This window comes from Mya arenaria, chromosome 5 (assembly GCF_026914265.1).
Source record: "Mya arenaria isolate MELC-2E11 chromosome 5, ASM2691426v1".
Lineage (NCBI taxonomy): Eukaryota > Metazoa > Mollusca > Bivalvia > Myida > Myidae > Mya > Mya arenaria.
In genome coordinates, this window is record NC_069126.1 from 65,726,265 (window position 1) to 65,746,393 (window position 20,129).

General features: G+C 34.9%; 2 protein-coding genes across 3 annotated transcripts; one reads left to right on the forward strand and one right to left on the reverse strand.

Annotated features, from left to right (window-relative positions):
• Nucleotides 1-101: 101 nt before the first annotated feature.
• On the reverse strand, nt 102-7,566 carry LOC128234287 (uncharacterized). The gene is made up of 5 exons (XM_052948446.1): nt 7,428-7,566; nt 3,943-4,189; nt 2,992-3,152; nt 2,602-2,817; nt 102-1,402 (listed from the first exon to the last, which is right to left on the reverse strand). The coding sequence occupies exons 1-5, from the start codon at nt 7,516-7,518 to the stop codon at nt 900-902; spliced, it is 1,218 nt and encodes a 405-aa protein (XP_052804406.1). The 5' UTR covers nt 7,519-7,566; the 3' UTR covers nt 102-899.
• Nucleotides 7,546-19,093, forward strand: LOC128234285 (uncharacterized). Of its 2 annotated transcripts, XM_052948444.1 has the most exons (7): nt 7,546-7,796; nt 8,207-8,343; nt 8,967-10,479; nt 12,242-12,411; nt 13,635-13,882; nt 14,315-14,394; nt 15,627-19,093. In XM_052948444.1, exons 2-7 carry the CDS (start codon nt 8,341-8,343, stop codon nt 15,830-15,832), a joined length of 2,220 nt encoding a protein of 739 aa, XP_052804404.1. In that variant the 5' UTR covers nt 7,546-7,796; nt 8,207-8,340; the 3' UTR covers nt 15,833-19,093. The 2 variants fall into 2 exon arrangements, with proteins under 2 accessions (XP_052804404.1, XP_052804405.1); XM_052948445.1 differs by lacking the exon at nt 8,207-8,343.
• Nucleotides 19,094-20,129: the final 1,036 nt, after the last annotated feature.

A 20,129-nucleotide genomic window follows, 5' to 3' on the forward strand; every position in this document is an offset into this window, starting at 1 on the left:
AAATTCAGTTATAGACTGTACAGTTGGTTCCGCATTTAGCATGTTGGAAACCATTGAGACCCCATTTCGGGCAAGTATGCAAATAGGACAGAACTTATAAGTAAAACATCTCGGCATACATTTTATTTAAAAATTAATACGATAAATGACATTTATATACAACGCAAAGTAAAATTTAAATACAAATATCAAACCTATCTTTAGGACTTCATGGTATTAATGCTATTAAAGGAAAATATCACGAAAGAACATTCATACACAATAGTTTCATACAATTCAATCACACAAGACAGTTCTATACAATTAAGAAATCAATTATACAGACTGACAATTGCACAATTGTACCTGCGCCATAGGCATACGTATTACCTAATGATGAAGGTACATTTGTACATTGTGGAACGAGTAAAATGAAAGAGTCTTACGGATACATTTTAAGCATATGAATATACACTACTCGATCTATCACAGTTCGTTATTATCATCATGGCATTTATTTGATCGACTACAAGGATAAAATCATTTGCAAACTCATAACATAAACCTTTTTTTAAGTACGGGGTTAAGGACCGGGAGACAAAAACTAAAACAACCATTTGTTCCGATGATATCGAAGTTTAAGATAACCTCCTATTTAAAAAATGGTCACTATTTTGTTTCAAAATATCAAAGTTTAGTAACCAAGGCAGTTATGAAATAAAATAAGAACGTCGAAGCAATCGTGAAAAAACAACAGAAAGACAACCTGTATATTTTGATAACTACCGGGACGCGATCACGTGACAAAACTAAAACGTTTTGTTTTTTTTCCTGTAGAATTGGTTTGCTCACTGGTCGCACGATGTACAGTAATAACCCTATGAGGGCTTTGACACACTTTTGGAAATAAAAATTAAGTTTTATTGCGTTCCTGTAGAATTGATTTGCTCACCAGTCGCATGATTTACAATAGAACTTGTATTTGGGCTTTCATGCACTTTTGCAATGAGCCATAAGAAGGCTGCAACCAGAGTACAGATAACAAAAATGAGAACGTAAGTTCGACATGAACTAGTGGTAAAAAACGCATTTAGATTCAGTCGCCACGATTGAAGCAGAGTTATCCTTGGCAAAGGCACGCCTGTGTGCTCCACTGGTTTTGGACACTGGATTTGTCGAAGTAGCTTCAAGACGGAGTTTTGGACCTTTGGAGACGGCATACGGACTGTGTCGCTATAGCTTGCCCATGGAATGCAGTTGTCGCCGACATTGTTCTTTATCCCTAGAGCAGTAGCTAGCTTGTCTTTCTTGTCTTGGAAATCTTCAGCCGTGATGGTGGCATCTTGATCACTTCCGTATAGATCCCTTCCTGCCTCTTTAACCAGGTCGTGTTTGGTAATTACCGTAAATAGGCTTGCCTTGACTAAAAAAAACAAAAAAAACACGAAGTCAATATACATGTTTCGATGTAATGTATCCCGGAACGACTTCTGTTCGACTGCATAAGGGTTATTTTCATTTGCATAATAACTAATACAGAGATAACAAAAAATGTTTGTGTGTATCATTCATCTTTGAAAGCCCCCCAAAAATAAGATCCGTATCAATCGTCTGTTGTTTTCATTTTGCATCCAAAATAGCGGCTGTCACATGTAGTAATTTGGCCTCCTTTACAACCTGTTTTCGACCATGACCTTTTTCTATACTTCACAACTTCATTTTCAGGTTGTATAACTTGTTTTAAATATTTCAAGTAACATTAAGATAACAATATTTACAAAATTGCCAAGGAGTCACTATATAGTAACTGATCACCGTCCACAAGAGTGGCAAAGGAATGCATCACCCCTTCTTATGGCTTTCACGTTATAAAAAAGGATAAATGCACCCATCCTGAACCCTGGTAACCCAAGCCTCACTCTGTATGACCTGCCTAGACTGCAATAAGTATTAAGTAATGATAACTGAGCGTCCAATTATATTTCAGTTAAGTAACCTGTAGATAAATTTCATCAACATAAGTATAAGCAAAACATTTTGACGCGTTTTTGCACTATACTAAGAATGTTGTAGGGCATAGGGTTTTGATCCTAGTATATATTTAAAATATGATAGACGAAATAAGTCAGTGGTATATACGTGAAATCATTCTAAATCAATGGTTCAATTTGGCATTAGTAAAACATGACTAATTGTTTTAAGTAAAACTTAAATTTTTATCAACATTTGAATTTGTATTTTTTCACATGAAGTTTTCTGATAGTTCTGCTGTTTTGGTAAACAATCACAGCGGGTTTTACTGGAAGGCACGCGCAATAGAAGTATTTTACATAGTTTTTCTGGGTCGGTCGAAACTGCTTGTGGTCTAATATAGGCTGTTCGGGATTAAATATTCATGCCAAGTTAAAACATATCAATGCTTGTCAATAGCTAACAAAGAAAGGCATTATAAACACTTAAAATCACCTTGGTGCATTCTTGCTTTCAAGTGCAGATTTGTAAGCGGTTTAGTCATGATAATTTACGCTTATTATGAGCATTATTGATATTCAAATGTTCTTTGTGGACGGAATTTCGCAATGCACAAATAAACTGAATAATTAATTGAAGCTGCACACTCACATTTCGTTTGCAAACGATCGTCGTGTTCTGACAGAACGTCATGCAACATATCGAGTAGTTGTTCTGGGATTGAGTCCGCTGCCGATTGTACAAATATGATCTTTGTGACCGCCCATTCAGGATTGCATGGCGGAAGCACCACATTTAAGCAACCAACTCCTTTTTTGTTTTGCAATTCCTCCAAAGCAGCTATGCTTGTCCCTGGTGGGATGCGACCTGAAGTTGTAAATGTTTTTAATGTTAAGATATTAATTAAATGAGTCCGCAATAATTATAGAGTCTATTGATTATTGCAAACATTTACAATATAAGTCCACCCTTCAACCTTGTTATGAGTATTGCTATTAGATCAATAATAATGTACAACTGTATTGCAAAACAGTACAGCACCTGTGAGCGTATGCCTCAATATCTCTTTGGTTTGTTCGTCGTTAACGTTGCCCTTCCCAGCGCAGTCAATGATGTTTGGAAGATTGCCGATGATTGCACCAATTTTTGATTGAAGGTCAGAATCGATTATATTTTCCTGGAGTATCCCACAATTGACATACCTATGAAATAGAGTATATTAAGGTAAATGAAGGACATCTTTGAAAATATTCATGGAAAAAATAGACTGGAGGAAGCCCCCGGTGGTATTGACCATTCCAAGGCGGTACCCCAATTTATAACATACAAGATATTCCATGTTCATGTCATTGTTATTCCGTTTGTTATTTCATTTTTATTTTATTTTATTGTTATTACATTGTTTTGTTATTGATATTTAATTGTCATTCCGTTGTTATTTTATTGTTATTCCATTGTTATTTCATTTTTATTCCGGTGCACAACAGCTCATGCTAGCCAACATATCTTTGACGTTGCATGTGTGTATGTCATATAATAGATAAAAAATTTGTAGCTACATGCGAATAAAGTTGAGAGACGCAACTCCCACAAAGTCCCGAAATTTATATCAAGAGGTGGAGGGGGGGGGGGGGGGGGTAAAGGGTATACTAAGAAGCAGATTATACGTTTTAAATAAAGGAAACAATCTCTCTATAGGTCTGTTTAAACATATTTCAACATGTTTATTATGCGTTAAGTGTTCAATGGATGTAAGGGTTTATACAAATTGTAAACATGTTAAATGAACCAAAATTTTACAAGCTATACATTAGACGTAGCCATATAGCGCAAATCGGCGAGCGAGGACATTCGATTGATATAAGAATATATGTTTTAACACTGTTTTATCATATCTAGTGAGAACACGATATTTATGTTTCATTAACATCTTAACCATTTAAATCATAGTATATCAAAACCTACACAAAAGGAAGAATAAATCTTACGCACCACTTGAAGTCAAGTGTTTTAGACTGGGTGCTACCAGAGCCAGCCTGTAAAGCTGATTCAGGTATACCAGTCAATTCATTGAAGATCGTGTTAACAATAGAGGTCTTTCCCGAACCAGATAATCCAAAGAGCAAGAGTGTTTCCGGTTTCTTTCGGGTTGCAAGGCTGCTGTACCGAACCACAGTTTCAAGCAACTGCTCATTTTCGTCATGTAAGTTGTAATCGTCGGAATCTGTCGGTCCTCTATCTAAATTAGAGTATGATTGATAAACAAAATTAGTGTTAATTGGAAGATTATAGAGATGTTATACGCAAATATTCGTGTAGTCGTGTATGCTGTATCCGCCGGATTAAGTCCATATCACATCTTTATAGCATTAATTAACAAACTCAGCTTGGATAGGAAGATAATAGGGAAGAAGCAAACCATAACTGGTATATCAACGTGTGGACCCTTTGAGCGTTCTATGCCATTTATGTATGTGAGGTTTGAACGTTTAAAGCGTCACACGTGTGCAAACGTGGTTCAATTCATCATATTTACACTCAAAGTACAACCTCCAGTCTAGAACCTCCAGTGAGCATACAGCCTACATTTACAGCTAATGAACTTGTAGATAGGCAAACATGAAGCACTAGGAAGGAATTCTAACTTTTGCGACTGTTTAAAGTTCTGCCTTCTGCCACTCATCCCATACACAGTCCCTGCGTCAGATTTTGCGTTGACGATGTGTCAGCCAATAAGATAGTACTTTAAGACAGTTAGATGGCCTAAAGTAATATTGTAATGATAAAAAGGGCTCGTTCGCTACGCTCACTCCGACTATTCGTAACCATTAAAATAAAATGTTATGCCATCTAACTGTTACTTGTAAACGATGTTACAAATAAAGGAAGTACAAAATCACGATGAATGCGTTTTAGTGAATGTCAGTCTGCACGTAAATTCATTGATTCTCATGTGATTTTAAGTCAAGCATGACTTTTACTGGTAGTTTAATACATGAACAGGGAAAAGAAGACCCTCGCGACAACTCTAATATTAACATGGTAAAACTTCTACTTTAAACGGATCATACTTCAACATGTTTAGACAAGTTAAGATTGCTGTTTAAAGGTAAAACGAGTAGATAGCTGCGCAAAATGAATCGTTTTACCTTTAAATTACTTGTTTAACTCACTTTACATCAATTATCGATACCAAATAGCATATGATTTGTGCACAGACGAAAATATTAGCCTTTCAACTTTCAGCTACGAGGCCGTTAAGATTAATATGTGTTTCATATATGTTAACATTGCAGCGTCTAATAATATAATAAATAACTAACAATTTAAGAGTAAAGAACTCATTCAAACTTCTTCCAACATAGGCGTCTTCTTGTTATTATAAACATATTATTATTATTATTATTATTATTATTATTATTATTATTATTATTATTATTATTATTATCTAGATTAAAGATAAAGCTGTTGTCTTATAATATGTTTATTTGTTTAATCATTTATTTGTTCGCTAAAGATATTTTGACTTACGAACATATTTAGCATACACATTTGATCATGGGCCTGGTTTTCTTAATCGAATATGTATGTACAAGTTATACCTTTCATAGATAAACAAAAGCAATTCATACTTGATATCTTTAGAAAACATGTTTATAGAGATATGGTTGTTACATTGTGATATGAATAAAACTATTTATAATTATGCTCAGCGATACATGTATATATATATATATATAAGACAATGGGCGGATTGTTCAGAACTTTGTTTAAGTTAACAACGTTGTGAACGTGATCGTTGTTAACTTTCAAATCAATATTCCTATGTCAGTTTCACATATACGCTTATGATCTACAGTATTCCTAGCAAGAGTAGAGAAAACTGTTTCAGCTGTGTTTATTTAAATACATGAGTACATCTTCAACAGGTGTATTAAAAGGTAACAACTATGTCGTTAATCGTGTTGTTAACTTTAACAAAGTTCTAACCCATTGTATTACATTAATTTGATCACATGTCATATGGGCCTGTTTCAAATATGTATTGTGTAGTATATTTCTTTTGAATAAACTTTCTTTCTTTCTGTCGTTCTTCCTTATCTTCAACGACATGAGATATATAGTCAGCGTTTTTTGTGTTGATGCTAATTTCTTGACAAATGTCATTAATACACTTATTATAACATTTGTACCTGTTCCACAGGTAAATACCAAGGTTGTGGTCAACAGAGGATGTCCACAAAATAAGCTGTTGTAATTGTTGTAATTTTAATGGGTTATATTTAAATGCTACTTGGAGACATCCGTTTTTGCGCGCACATTTCTTTGTGCACCAGTCAATTGTTACCACGCCCTCTCCCCCACCCCCTAGGTCCGGGGCTATGCCGGGGATAGCCGGGGAAATGGGCCGTGTTTTAACCTTCCAGGTGGCCCCGCAGTGCCGGGTGAATGCGGTGGTTATGTCTTCGCACCAAAAATAGCGGGGGATGGGCCTTACCTAGGGTCCCTCGAGTGCGGGGGCATTTGGCGGGGAATTTACCAGCAGTTTGTCCCCGAAGGTAAGGATTTTACCCGGGTTTGGCTGGACCGAAATTCAAAGTCCCCACTATTCCCCGGAACTAGGGGGGTGGGGGATCGTGGTTACAATTGACTGGTGCATAAAGCGACAGTTAAAGCAAATATGAATTGTATTTTACAAAACATAGACAAAAAATCTTTTAAATCGCTATATATCAAATAGTCTTATATAAATGTAATATAACTCATAATAAATGTTGTGTTTGTTTTGTTCGTTGTTGTTTTTTAGGGGGAGGGGGCACCATCCGCCACCTCCTTCTCTTAAAATTTCCCAAGTAAACAATCCATGTAAATATGGTCAAAAAAGTGCGCATGAATTTAACCAAAATGCACCATTTCCTCCTAATATTTTTATTTAAATTATCATAGAGGATAAATACTTTAACCCCTTTGCCAAATTTTAAAGAGCCATTAAGTACGCCTCTTTAAACTTCAATAACCGTCTAAAACCGCCTCTGTTAATAACCCACGATTATTAAAATTGCAATTATTACTTCTTAATTGTGCGCGATAGCATCAAAGGATGTACTTTCGATTTAATGCACATTGTTTTGATATTCTGATACACATACATGTGCATTTTGCAACAGAGGTGGAAATTAAATGTTCACTCTTCTTCTGTGTAAAAGTTTGTGTTCTTGTGTACTGTACCACTGTATTTCATTGTATGTTATCTTTTGTATGGCTATGATGTTGCCACAACATTAATGCTAATAAAACTTATGTTATGTTTATGTTATGTTATGTATACATAAGCAATGCGATTTAAATGTTTATACGTATGTATAACAAACGTGGGGTTTACTCGATAAAGCCATATCCACACTAAGTGAATTTTAAAGACATTAAACAGATACAGCATAACAAGTTTTCCAATAAATACCTATTCATTAACCTACCTATTTCATTTGCCATTTTGACCAAAATACACAGTACAAAAATAACCATGCGCCGATCAATATATGTTTGTCTCCATCCGCATGAAAACATACAACAAACGGTCAAAGGGAGATAAACACGAAATGTTTACTGCTGAATTGTATGCTGTGTTTAAGAATCCAATTCTCAAATCATTTTAATAGTTAACAAACATGAACAGTGCGAGCTTAAAACAGTTTGGTAGCTTTTAACCATTTAACCACGAGTACATTGTGGGATATAACGAGTTGGTAAACCGAAATGTGTGGATTTCTTTTAAACTTGTTTAACGCTCATGCTTTGTATAGGGAAATCGAAAGTAAAGCGCCCAGAGCCACGTCAACAATCTGGTATGTTATTTTTAGATCCAAATCAAATCATGCTCCGTTAGTTTCTTTTCTTTAGTTTGAGTGTACTCGTTTTGCGTATTATGTAAACATACACTGTGTGACAGTAATATATATGCATAGTGTTCGAACCTTCCACAGACACAGTACATGTGCAGTTGTAACCGAAACCTCTACATGCATTACATGAACTTACATGTACAAAACTGAATCGTAGACCATAATTATTTCATACAATATGAATCGAATTTTAATAGTGTTGAAAGGGTAACTTAACATGATAAATGTTGGATTTTAAGATATATATATATATATATGCCTATCCGAGCCACTTCTATATTGATTATGTAAGTATGCAGGCGCATAGCTGACTACGCAAATACGCAGTTGCGTATTCAATGAAATTTTTACAGGTCCAAGTTTTTGTCATACCAAAACCCCCGTATTTTAAATAAAAACCGAAGGGGGTATGGGGTGAAAGGGATTATATGCCGTCTGCCATCGACCAGCGTAATCGGCCCAACTTGGCCCTAGCTACGCGCCTGTTATGGTATGTTTGTTTACATTCTCATGTTTCATGAGCTATAATTATCTGTTTTGTGTTTCGCCTTCAATACTCAAACTTTCCCTTACGCTGCACAACCAGTCGTGAGCTAGATATAAATCGAATGTCACTTCACATAGAGATTTTTATTAACCCAATGATTTCAGGATTTGACACTTTTATTCAAAATAAATACAAACACATGTATGATAAACATCAATTTTGACTGATAAACCTTAAACTTCTTACAAAATAATTCATTTATGGAAAATATTAAGTTCTGATCACAAGATTGCAACCGTGTATTTTATAGCTGAAAAAACAGTAAATGATTGGTGAATGGTAAACGATATACTGTGGTCTACTATAGTCTCACTATGTAGAAATACCGTGTTTTATGCTCACTCTTTCAAATTTAACTGGGTATCCTTTATAAGAACCATTATTTTCGACATTTATTCATCCTTTTTGCAATAATAAAACAATTTTACTATTTGTGGTAAATCTTATTTGGGAGTAAAAGTGCATCTTTAAATCATTAGTGATATATTTCAACGTTGACGTGATGTAAATTCACTGAAAACTAAATGGGTAAAGACGTAAAATATTTTCAGTATTCTATCTTTCAGATCAAAACGAAAACAATGGAATTTAAGAACATTATAATACTAATTAGCACAATTTTGATGGCACTCTTGTTGCAAATCAGTACGTCAGAACATTTCGCAGAGGACTGTACGGAGAGCCAAGTACTGTGCAAGAAAGGAATGTATGCGGAGAACGCTTGTTATTCATTTAAACAAGCAGCATGTCTTCTAAAAGACATTCTTAATTTTACAAATATATTCACAACAACAACTAATTTGGAGAAACATGTCGACGACAGAATTGCTGGGTTCAATGAGACAATGTTTAGACAAATTTCTGTCGAATTGGAGTCAGTCAATGAACGTTTGAATAAAAGTATTCAGGAAAAGGTTGAAGTCATTTCTAATAATTTTAATAAAGCAGAAGGTGATATTAAAAAGTTATATGATACTTTGGACGAACAAAGCAATTCTACTGACCATGTCAAGCAGGAGGTTTCTAAAATGAATAGTTCGATAAGAGGTGATATTAATATTTCAATATCAGAACTCAGAACTAATTTAGAGAATCAAACACGAGAAATAAAAACCACGCTTGAACAACTAGATGAACAAACAAAAGCTAGTCTGAATAGTAATATAAAACAGTTGAATGGTCACTTTGACGACCTAAGCAATTCTACTGACCATATCAGGCAAGAGGTTTCTAAAATGAATAGTTCGATAAGAGGTGATATTGAAATATCACTATTAGAACTCAGAACTAATTTAGAGAATCAGAAACAAGATATGAGTACCGAGCTTAAAAAAAGAGATGCAGAAACAAAAACATACCTGGAACGCAATTCAGAAACTTTGAAATCAGATTTAAAAGATTTAAACCTCACCTTTGTCGAAACGAACAGCTCACTTAGTAAAAGGATAGCTGATATGGAAGACCAGTTGTGGATTAATGAAGAGGATGAAGGAGGTGAAACACAAAGAATCAGTGTTAAAGAGGAAGTGGTCAATACTCAGAAACATTTCGATGCCAATAACACGCGACTACAACATAACATTGACGATCTTCAAAAGGAATGTCAATCACAGTTTAAAACTCTGATTGATCAGGTAAAAATAGTCAAAGACAGCTATACCCAACATGTCAGCGAAACGACCAATCAGTTAAAAAGTTTGCAAGAAAAGACAACTAGCATTGAAGAAAACTTGGCTACGTTCAGAAAGGAAAATAAAGACGACATTTTGCTCGTGCAGGAAGAGATAAAAAAAGAAAAGGATAATGTTTCGGAGATGAAGGAAAGGGTTGAAAAAAACATTAAAGCAACGGAAGATTCTTTGAAAATTTTTGTTGAAACAACACGGACCAGTCTTCAAAACGAGTTTGACGAGAAGCTAGATAAGTTTAAAGCAAACATCAGCGAAACGTTAGATAGCGTTCGAGTTGAAATTGAAAAAATTAAAGTAAAGTTGGAAAATCAGTTAGCTAATGTCACGAGCAATGTGAGCTACCATAAAGCGATTATCGATGTAATATTGCCCAACACCTTCAACAAAGGTAAGATACAAACGTTAAACTTTGCTGCTGCGAATGTTCGTCTGGAAACGCTTGTGCTTACCTCACTCTCAGCTCATTTATCTGTAATGTATCAGAACTGTTTTTCTGCAATAGGGGATTGGTGCCAAGGCCCTTTAAAAGGGTTATGCATCGGGGTTTTTTTTACAGTTTAAACAGTTTAATGTAAATTGATGTAATATACATGTATCAAAATACAGTACATAATGTAGTGCCAATAATAAATGATTTTTATTCAGATTTGACCTGCAATTATGTTGTTCAAAAACTAGATTATGGAGGGTAATTATAACCATAATTTGGGGGGAAAGGTGTATTCCTTGACTTGGGAAAAGAGGCCTCATATCGGACCCAAAAACCTTCGAAAGAAAGCTCTGTGAATAGAAATATATTAAACATACGTTAAGCTTTTTAATATTCGGCTGCAAACGCTTCTGTCGATAAAGGGCTCGACGTTAATCGGTATCGAATACAAAAGTATGTTACAAACGGTATGCTTCCCTGCTGTGAATGTTCGGCTGCAAACGCTTCTGTCGATCACGTGATTGACGTTAATCGGTATCGAATACAAAAGTATGTTGCAAACTTTATGCTTCCCTGCTGTGAATATTCGGCTGCAAACGCTTCTGTCAATCACGTGATTGACGTTAATATGTATCGATTACAAAAGTGTGTTGCAAACTTTATGCTTCCCTGCTGTGAATGTTCGGCTGCAAACGCTTCTGTCGATAAAGGGCTCGACGTTAATCGGTATCGAATACAAAAGTATGTTACAAATGGTATGCTTCCCTGCTGTGAATATTCGGCTCCAACGCTTCTGTCGATCACGTGATTGACGTTCATCTGTATCGATTACAAAAGTATGTTGCAAACTTTATGCTTCCCTGCGGTGAATGTTCGGCTGCAAACGCTTCTGTCGATCACGTGATCGCCGTTTATTTGTTATGAATACAAAAATATGATACAAACGTTATGCTTAGAATTTACGTTTAAATATGCTTCTATTGGTCACTTGCTCGACACTAACCTGTAACGAATACAAAGGTATTATACATACTGTATGTTTCTCTGCTGTGAATGTTCGGCTGCAAACGCTTCTGTCGATCCCGTGATTGACGTTAATTAGTTATGGATACAAAAGTTTGATACAAACGTTATGCTTTAAATTTACGTTTTAAAACGCTTTTGTCTGTCACGTGCTCGACGTTAACCATGTTACTAATACAAAAGTATGCTTACAAATGTTCTGAATCTCTGCTGTCAATGTTCGTCTGCTAACGCTTTTTTCGTACTCAATACCTTTATCTGTTTATTACAAACGTATCGTATGTCTATCTCGTACTTAATATGTATAAAGGAAAGGTATGATTAGTGTTTTCAGCAAATTATATGTTATGAATGAATGTGTTCTTCGCTGCTCTTATTGTATCGTTTGGCCAAGATAAGATCAAGTGTTGGTTGTTTAGGTTAGATAATAAATACACATTATCTTACAATAAAACATTACAGTGAATTTAAGTCGATGTAGTGTTAAAGTAAGGCTTTCATCTATTCGATATAGAATCTGCAATTCAATGGAACACGCCCAATCCCTCTAGTTATGATTTTCATTTTTAACACTTTTGTCATTTTCAGACAAGGGGTTTTAGCATTTTAAAACGTTCACAGCTACTGTATTCTATTTTTAAACGTCCACAGCTATGCTTTCATACTGATATGTATTTCCGTTATCCCCTATTTCAAGACTTTTTCATGCTGGCCTTCATGCTGCTTTGCCTGATGGTGATCGTCAATTTCGTCGTCTTGCTCTGTTGTGTCACCAAATCACGGTCAACCAGTGCAATGACCGGACAATGGGCCACGGGGACGGGGGAAATGACCGGAAATCACCGTGCATCAAGATCGCCTTTTCAGGTATCCCAATATATAATATATTTTTTTGAGTTTTAATAATTTGTTTTATTATTTAATTGTGTTATTCCATTTCAATGTTATGCCTTGGATAAAATAAAACTAAATTTGAACTAAAATTACCTTAGTGGAGACCGTCAAGCTGTTTTGAAAATAAAATATTATAGCGTTTAGAACACTTTCAATTTCATCAAGAAATATATCTGGCTCACTCAAGAATCAACTGACGCTGACCATTCATATCCTTGGCTAGGCCATTCGGAACTCCTCGCCCATTTTTCTCGAAAACAGCTTCGGATGTATATATGGACGATTAACATACTCAGAAATCGGTATGTTTAAGTCCGCTGCAAGTAGATCGCGTAGTTATTTAATATAGCAGTTAAACGTAATGACTTAACTCTTGGGATTCTTAAACACTTCATTGGCAATCAATTTGAACTTCGATCAATAAATACAAGTTAAAAGATTGCATTTAATTAATGATATAAATAAATTTGATAAAATACGAACTTTTTCTACTGATGTACCGCCATACATCCGATGTTGTTTTCGAGGAAAATAGCCGAGGAGTTCCGAATGTGGCTAGTGCGGTATGTCCTGGGCAGATAATCAACACATGTCCCTCATCTTGAAACCCTAATGAGTATATATATATATAGTATGAGATGTAAATTGTGGCATAAATATGATACCAAATATTGGATCTTTTTCATGCACTTTTCGCAGCAAAAATGGATTAAAATAACCGGTATGTGGTGTTGATATAATTATGGTAAAAATGCAAAATATCCGGTGAATATCCCACTTAGGTTTTCCCGCTCTCTAACAGATAACGTGAAAGCATACTTATTTTTAAAAGAAAATTTATAAAAACTGCAGTTAATGTATTTGTGGTCTGTTATATGCGATCTGTCGCGAGTCCCCTGATAAAACACGATTGTATTCAACGAGAGTGTAAGGTATTTGTAAGCAAGCCTTTGACACGGTTAACTAACACATTCCAAGAACGAGTTTAATAAAATTGAGTATTATATGACAAAGACTTCACATGTTGCCTCCCTATGAACCAGTTGAAAGAAACACAAACTCTGTGATCCATAGGCCTGCAAAGGAACTCCCTTGATGTTGGGGATGTTGATGTTCTTAGAAAAAGTAGGCATGTTACTTTTGCTCTGTACAGAAATTTCTGCAAACCTAAAACTCCACTTCTTCTTTTATTCCAGGTGATGGATAAACTCGACTTTTCTCGATCCTTAAGACAACGCAGGGGGCTTGAAGCAGAGATCAGCTTAGTATATTTCAATGGTGACGTAGCGCCTGTGATAACCAAAGTAATGCTTCAGATTTCCGAGCACCTGCCAGATCATTTACGTCAGCAGCAGATTCCCCAATATCGCATTCGTCATCATGACGATATTCCTGGAATTCCACACTCGAAGCTATGTTTCATGTTTGCAGAATTTCATGAAAGGTACACGAACCAAGACTTGTTTGATATATTCACATTTCATAAATATATATTTCAAACAATACATGTTACTCATATAGTCACTTACCATAATTAAATAAATTAATTTGTAACTTCTATTAGTTGCATATTTTCGATACATGATTTACCGGTTAAATTAGTTGTATTGACTATCTCTACAAAATGATTGTACAAGAGGTATATGCGTCGAATCATTGTGTATGGTGCTAAGTATCGTTTATATTTTGAATATAATATAATTTATGTATATCACAAGCGAGCGTTTAACCATGTCAAAGCTTCTAGGCTTTTTATGAGGAATAGTTTCCAAATTTCAAATGCAATACAGAGATTTAATATGCGAACAAAGATGGGCTAGCTGTAATAATAATATGTTTTGTTTAATGTACTTTCTTATAAATATTACTCTTGTAGACACGTGATCATAGAAGAACCAGGTCTAGGCCTCGGGGATTTAAAACGAAGCACTGTAACAGCTATTGAAAAGTTGGGAGGTAAGCTTAGGATTTAGATTTAGTAATATAAATACACGTAATACCCGTTAATATTAATCAACTATTACGTATTTGACGAGATACAGAGACAATTGCGGTACCAATATCAGGCAATTGAAGACAATATATGCCAGAACTCGCTCAATATCAACCAACCTCAGCCAATATCAACCAAACTCGGCTTATATGAGTTTCCTCCGTTTTGATTGGCTACAAAATTCGCCTAATATAGGATTTGAGAAATGGGCCAATTTCATTGGCTGTCGAAACTCGCTTAGTATGAGAAATATGCTAGTTTTCTTTAAAGGTAGCCATTTTTTTCCGTTTTCCGAATGTCTTGAAAGATTTGTGCTTCGTATAAACCTACTTGGAATACTTGAACCTATTGAATGATTGAACCACTTTGTACGGTTTGATATTACAGTTGTATTTCACCCATTGGTTGCTTTTACGACTATTATGATTTCGTACACTGACAAAATGGACGACAAAGGTGAAACATTTTACGTTTTGGCAAACGATTTACGAAATTAAGACGAAAAGACATGCTTCCTTACAATGTACAGTGCTTTAATTCATAGGTATGTGCAATGTCACTTTAAGGATGCATGTCAAAATCAGCAAAGTCAAGTCACACCATAAATTTATAAGGGATGAATACGGCTTCAATGTGAACTAATGGTCAGTTACAAGAATGTTTTAAACCAAAATGGTATTAGTTAATTAATAAAATACTTATTAATTAGGTGACTTCATATTGGCCCAGTTATTTGTCCTCGGTCAGCAGTATTTGCCTTTCGGGCTCAGGCAAATAAAGCTGACCTCGGACAAATAACTGGGCCAATATGAAATCACCTAATTAATAACATTATAATATCAGTATAACCTAAATGTTTCATATGATACGAAACAAAAAAAAACTTAAAATAATGACATATACGAATACTTGTGTTTACCAACTAAATATAACTATAAATGCTTCTGATAAGAGGCTGTGAACATATTACCAAATTCGGTCATGCTTTTCATACAATATGTTCGTTCCAATAGTAGATGCATAAGCTACTCTCGTATATGAATGTTGGTTTATACACAACTTTACATTCTGCTTTCATGAACATACATGCAAATGTTCGCAAATTCTCTAGTATTGAAAAAACTTGCATCCAATGAAAAAATAGTTCTCAAATAATGTATCGACAAATAGTTTGAATATTTTTAAAACATTTCAGCAAACCTCGTGATCTTATACGTCCTGCATCCAGACTCCCGTCGTCTTCGCGAGAACGAGTTGTTTCACGACGCCATCTACTGCACGCGCAAGCAATCGGAAGTGAAAAAGTTCGCCGATGATGAGCGTTTCCTTAGTCTATATGACAAGTGCACAGACTTTCAAACTCAAAACCTGGTGAAAATTATTAAGGAAACACTTTTCTGATAACAGTACACAAATGAAAAATACGAAATCCGTCGACATGATACAAAATAGTACAAGTAACCGTAATAAAAATGTAACCATTCAGTATGTTGTAAACATGCTCTCTGACCATGAGCAATGCTTTTAAAAAACAACATTTACAGAACCTGAGTTAAATTACATCAATGAGTTTAAACAATCGAAGGTGTAAGTATCGTCTGTGTGAGATGTCCTGTAAGCAGATGACACTGAATACCTTCTCACTGCCTCCTGCTGCCCCCTACTGATATCAATGTGTGTTGAACAATATGTTTTTACGAATATCTATGTTTTTGTTTTGACAGACATAAGGGAGAAGTTGTTTTGATAGATTTTCACAATTTAGAGTATTTGTTTGTATTTTATATTACAATTTTCTGTTTTATGAAATGTGTATAAAGATCCTTTATTAACTTTATGTTTAATTTTCACTAATCACCATTGAAGGGCCACCATTTTATCAACAAACGTATCGTACAAAAACTTTCTCGAAACGAGTTTTGTAAGGAGCACTTCAACTTAAAAAGCTGGGGAAAAATCTATTGGCCAGTGTCTTGGTTTATTTCATTACGGCAGTTAAATTGTGTGTTTAGTTTGTGGCATTGACTTAGTAATTCATGGGGAACAATAATATGACGAAATATTCGTGGGCATACCTTCGTTGATAAATTGGGTCCATACAGTCTATAGAATGATGACAATAATATTAACTTGTGTTTTCCAAAGGTTGTTTTATATATCTTAGCTTGAATTGCAATGTGTGCGTTATTGTTATGTTCACTTTGTGCATCTGATTTGAGTGATGAATGTACCACTGTGTGAATCTGTTAGTTATGATACTTAAAAGGTTGAAACATCCATATGTAGTTATGTGTAGTCATGTGTAGTTATGTGTAGTCATGTGTAGTTATGTGTAGCCATGTGTAGTTATGTAAAGGCATGTGTAGTTATGTGTAGTCATGTGTAGTCATGTCTTTCTTTTGCTTTAAAATCCATTCGTCTTGGCATTTTCGCTCATAATCACTTAGCTAATTTGCATACCGTCACTCATGTTAAATAAAAGAAATCCTATTGTTATAACACGGTTGCAGTAGGTTGGTTTTTGGTATGAAATAATGAGTAGAAGTTTGACAGCCAGTTTAAGCCAGCGTAGGTCACAAGAACTACATAGTCATGTGTATAAATATGTTTAAAACAAATCTGAAAAAGTGTCACTATTTGTATATGATTATCTGAATGACTAATTTAATATGCTATTGTTTTCTTCAATTTTAAGTTCCTATATAGGCAGATGAATCATGTTCACATATATTTCACCTATGCTACATCCAAGTGTATGTTTTGCTCGTGGTGTATTCTATAATTTATGCTGACAGCCGTCCATTGCCTGTGTATATGTTGTCTGCTACGTGTTATATAATCATATTAATTTGTATCATACTATCCGATGATCCTTTTATTTAATAGTGCCATTTAACGTGTAGCTTTGTGTGTATGGTGGGTGTTGGGATAAATAATAAAGATATTACAAAGCATATCAAATCTAAGACTAGATAAACTTATTCGGCGTAGCCCGTATAAAGAGGCGACTTAAGTTAGCAAAAATAATTTCATAATCATATTTTTTTTTAATCAAACAATGCTCACATTTTGATAAAGTTTTATGTTTTACTATACTGTTGACCTGCTCAAGTCATCCAGTGTACAATAGATGGATTGTCAGTAGAAAACGTGAAATGTCAAAAGGTCCTCGGGGTGCATGTTGATCAGACATTGTCATGGCATACACATGTTAAGACTGTAGTGAATAAGCTTAATTCAAAATTGGCACTTTTAAGAAGAATAGCATATTATTTAACAGACGAGATAAAATCATTGTATTATAATGCATATATCATGTCAAACATGGAGTACTGTTGTAGTGTCTGGGGACTTACACATTCCTCAGATACCACAAAAATCACTAACATTCAGAAAAGAGCGATTAAGCTAATAATGAAGTCGGGAACTAGCCACTGTGGAAACATGTTCAAACAGTCTGGGTTGCTATCTTTTGAAGACAGGTGCTATTATCATCTCTCATTACTTGTTTTCAAAAGCATGAATTGTTTGACTCCTTCGTACTTCACAGAATTGTTAACATTTGCCAAAAATGAGCACTATAACTTGCGTTCTTCAGAAAACAAGGATCTTTTTGTTGTAAAACCTAGAACAAACTACTAGTATATCAAAAATACATTTGCCTATAAAGCAATGAAAATTTGGAATAATCTTCCTACATACATAAAATGTCAAGATAAGCTACCAGCCTTTAAACATGCATTAAAAGGCTACTTATTGGCAAAATAATTTTATCACATGAACAAAAAATCTTGACACTTTATTTAAATCACATTATAATAAATAGTTCATTGTTTACATGAATTGTGTTAATGTACGTATATGACATTCTTGCAACAACTTGTAATGGATACTACCAAATATGTAAATATATTGATTGAATGTGGTTTTACTGAATATATCTACATTATTTACAGTATGAAATTATTGTAATTTATAATCATCATATTAAACTGAGTTGTGTTTGTCGAAGAAATGTATGATAGTGATAGTGTGATTGTATGTTTTGTATGTTGCTTAATATGTATAGTACATGTGTTTTTGTAATACTCTTTGTGTGAAGGCCATGCTGGAAATAAGTAGTATGTCTGTAATGATTGTACACTTAGTATGTAACCTTCGTTAAATAAAGTTGTTATTATTATTATTATTATTATCACTTATTGCATACAGTGCCTACAACAATCATAGTTTAATATTGTATGAATTCATAAATGATACAGGTTAAACTTGTCTCCTCTTGTTTACAATGTTTCATAGTTATTTTACATGATACAAACTATTTGTTTAGTTTTTTACGATTTGTATATGTATATGAATTTATTAGATGTTAATTTGATATTTGGTTTATGAGAGACCTATCGAATACGATATAGATTCGCACATGTGAATTAACACCATAGCACCTATACGAATACTAAAGACATGTTATAGACATATAGTTAACCTAACTGCTCAAATGCTATTCTATATTCATTCAGTTGTCTTTCTATCTATAAGTCACATCCTATGACCTATCGCCTTGTATATATGCATACAATACAATTTATCAATGATCAAGAATTTTCTTTTTACTTATTTCATTTTTAGAACTGTTTCAACGAAATAAATTTTATTCTGTTCTGTTCTTGTTTGTTATCCTACACATGTTACATGTGTTATTATACTCCAGATAATCATTGCTGTTGTCGTTGTTTCCGTGAGACCTTATTCCATCTGTCCATATCTTAAACCTTACATCCAGCAACTGTACACTGGATGAACGCGATAATAAGACATGCTATGGTATAGTTTCAATTTCAGCAAATACATGCTTTGGGCCAAAATGACATCAAATATCACAAAGATAGCCGCAAAAAAAGAAAGAAGAAAAAGAGAAACACATGAACATATAAGTATTTTATAACTATAACTTGAAGCTACACAACGTTATCACACACATGTTTACATTCACGCATACGAGTTTATATAATCGTGATATATACGGTCCAAATGCTACGTGGCGGATCCGTGGTCTAGTGGTAACACACTTGATTGTCAATCCAGGGGTCGCAGGTTCGATTCCCCGTCGCATCGCTAAAAATACTAATCGGGGCGTTAAAATGGGGTCCCGTGTGACAGTGCTATACGCTGGTGCACGTTAAAGAACCAGGGTAGCTCTAACCCAGGGTTGCATTCTGTCTGTGCACTAAGCTTCAAAAACCTAAAATGACTAACACTCTTAACGGAGCACTCGCCGAATGTGGAAGGCCCGAGTGCGAGTATAAATAAGCTTACACACCACCACCTCCAAATGCTACAGAATGTAACATTTTAATGTATCAGACAGTGCCGGAAAGTTTATTAGTACACACAGCGCATACGCATGGTGTGTGGTATACTAATACAATAGATAAAGTGTTTTGCCATAAACGTATCCCTTATAGGTTTGTATGGGGCGATTTCAAACACTGTGCGAAAAATCTTTGTATTGCATGTGTATATGTGTGTGTGTGTGTGTGTGTGTGTGTGCGCGCGCGCGCGTGTGTGTGTGTGTGTGTGCGTGTGTGCGCGTGTGCGCGCGTGTGTGCGTGTGCGTGCGTGCGTGCGTGCGTGCGTGCGTGCGTGCATATTTGTGGGTTTTAAAAGATGGAGGTGTGCTGGTTCAAGAAATGTGTCA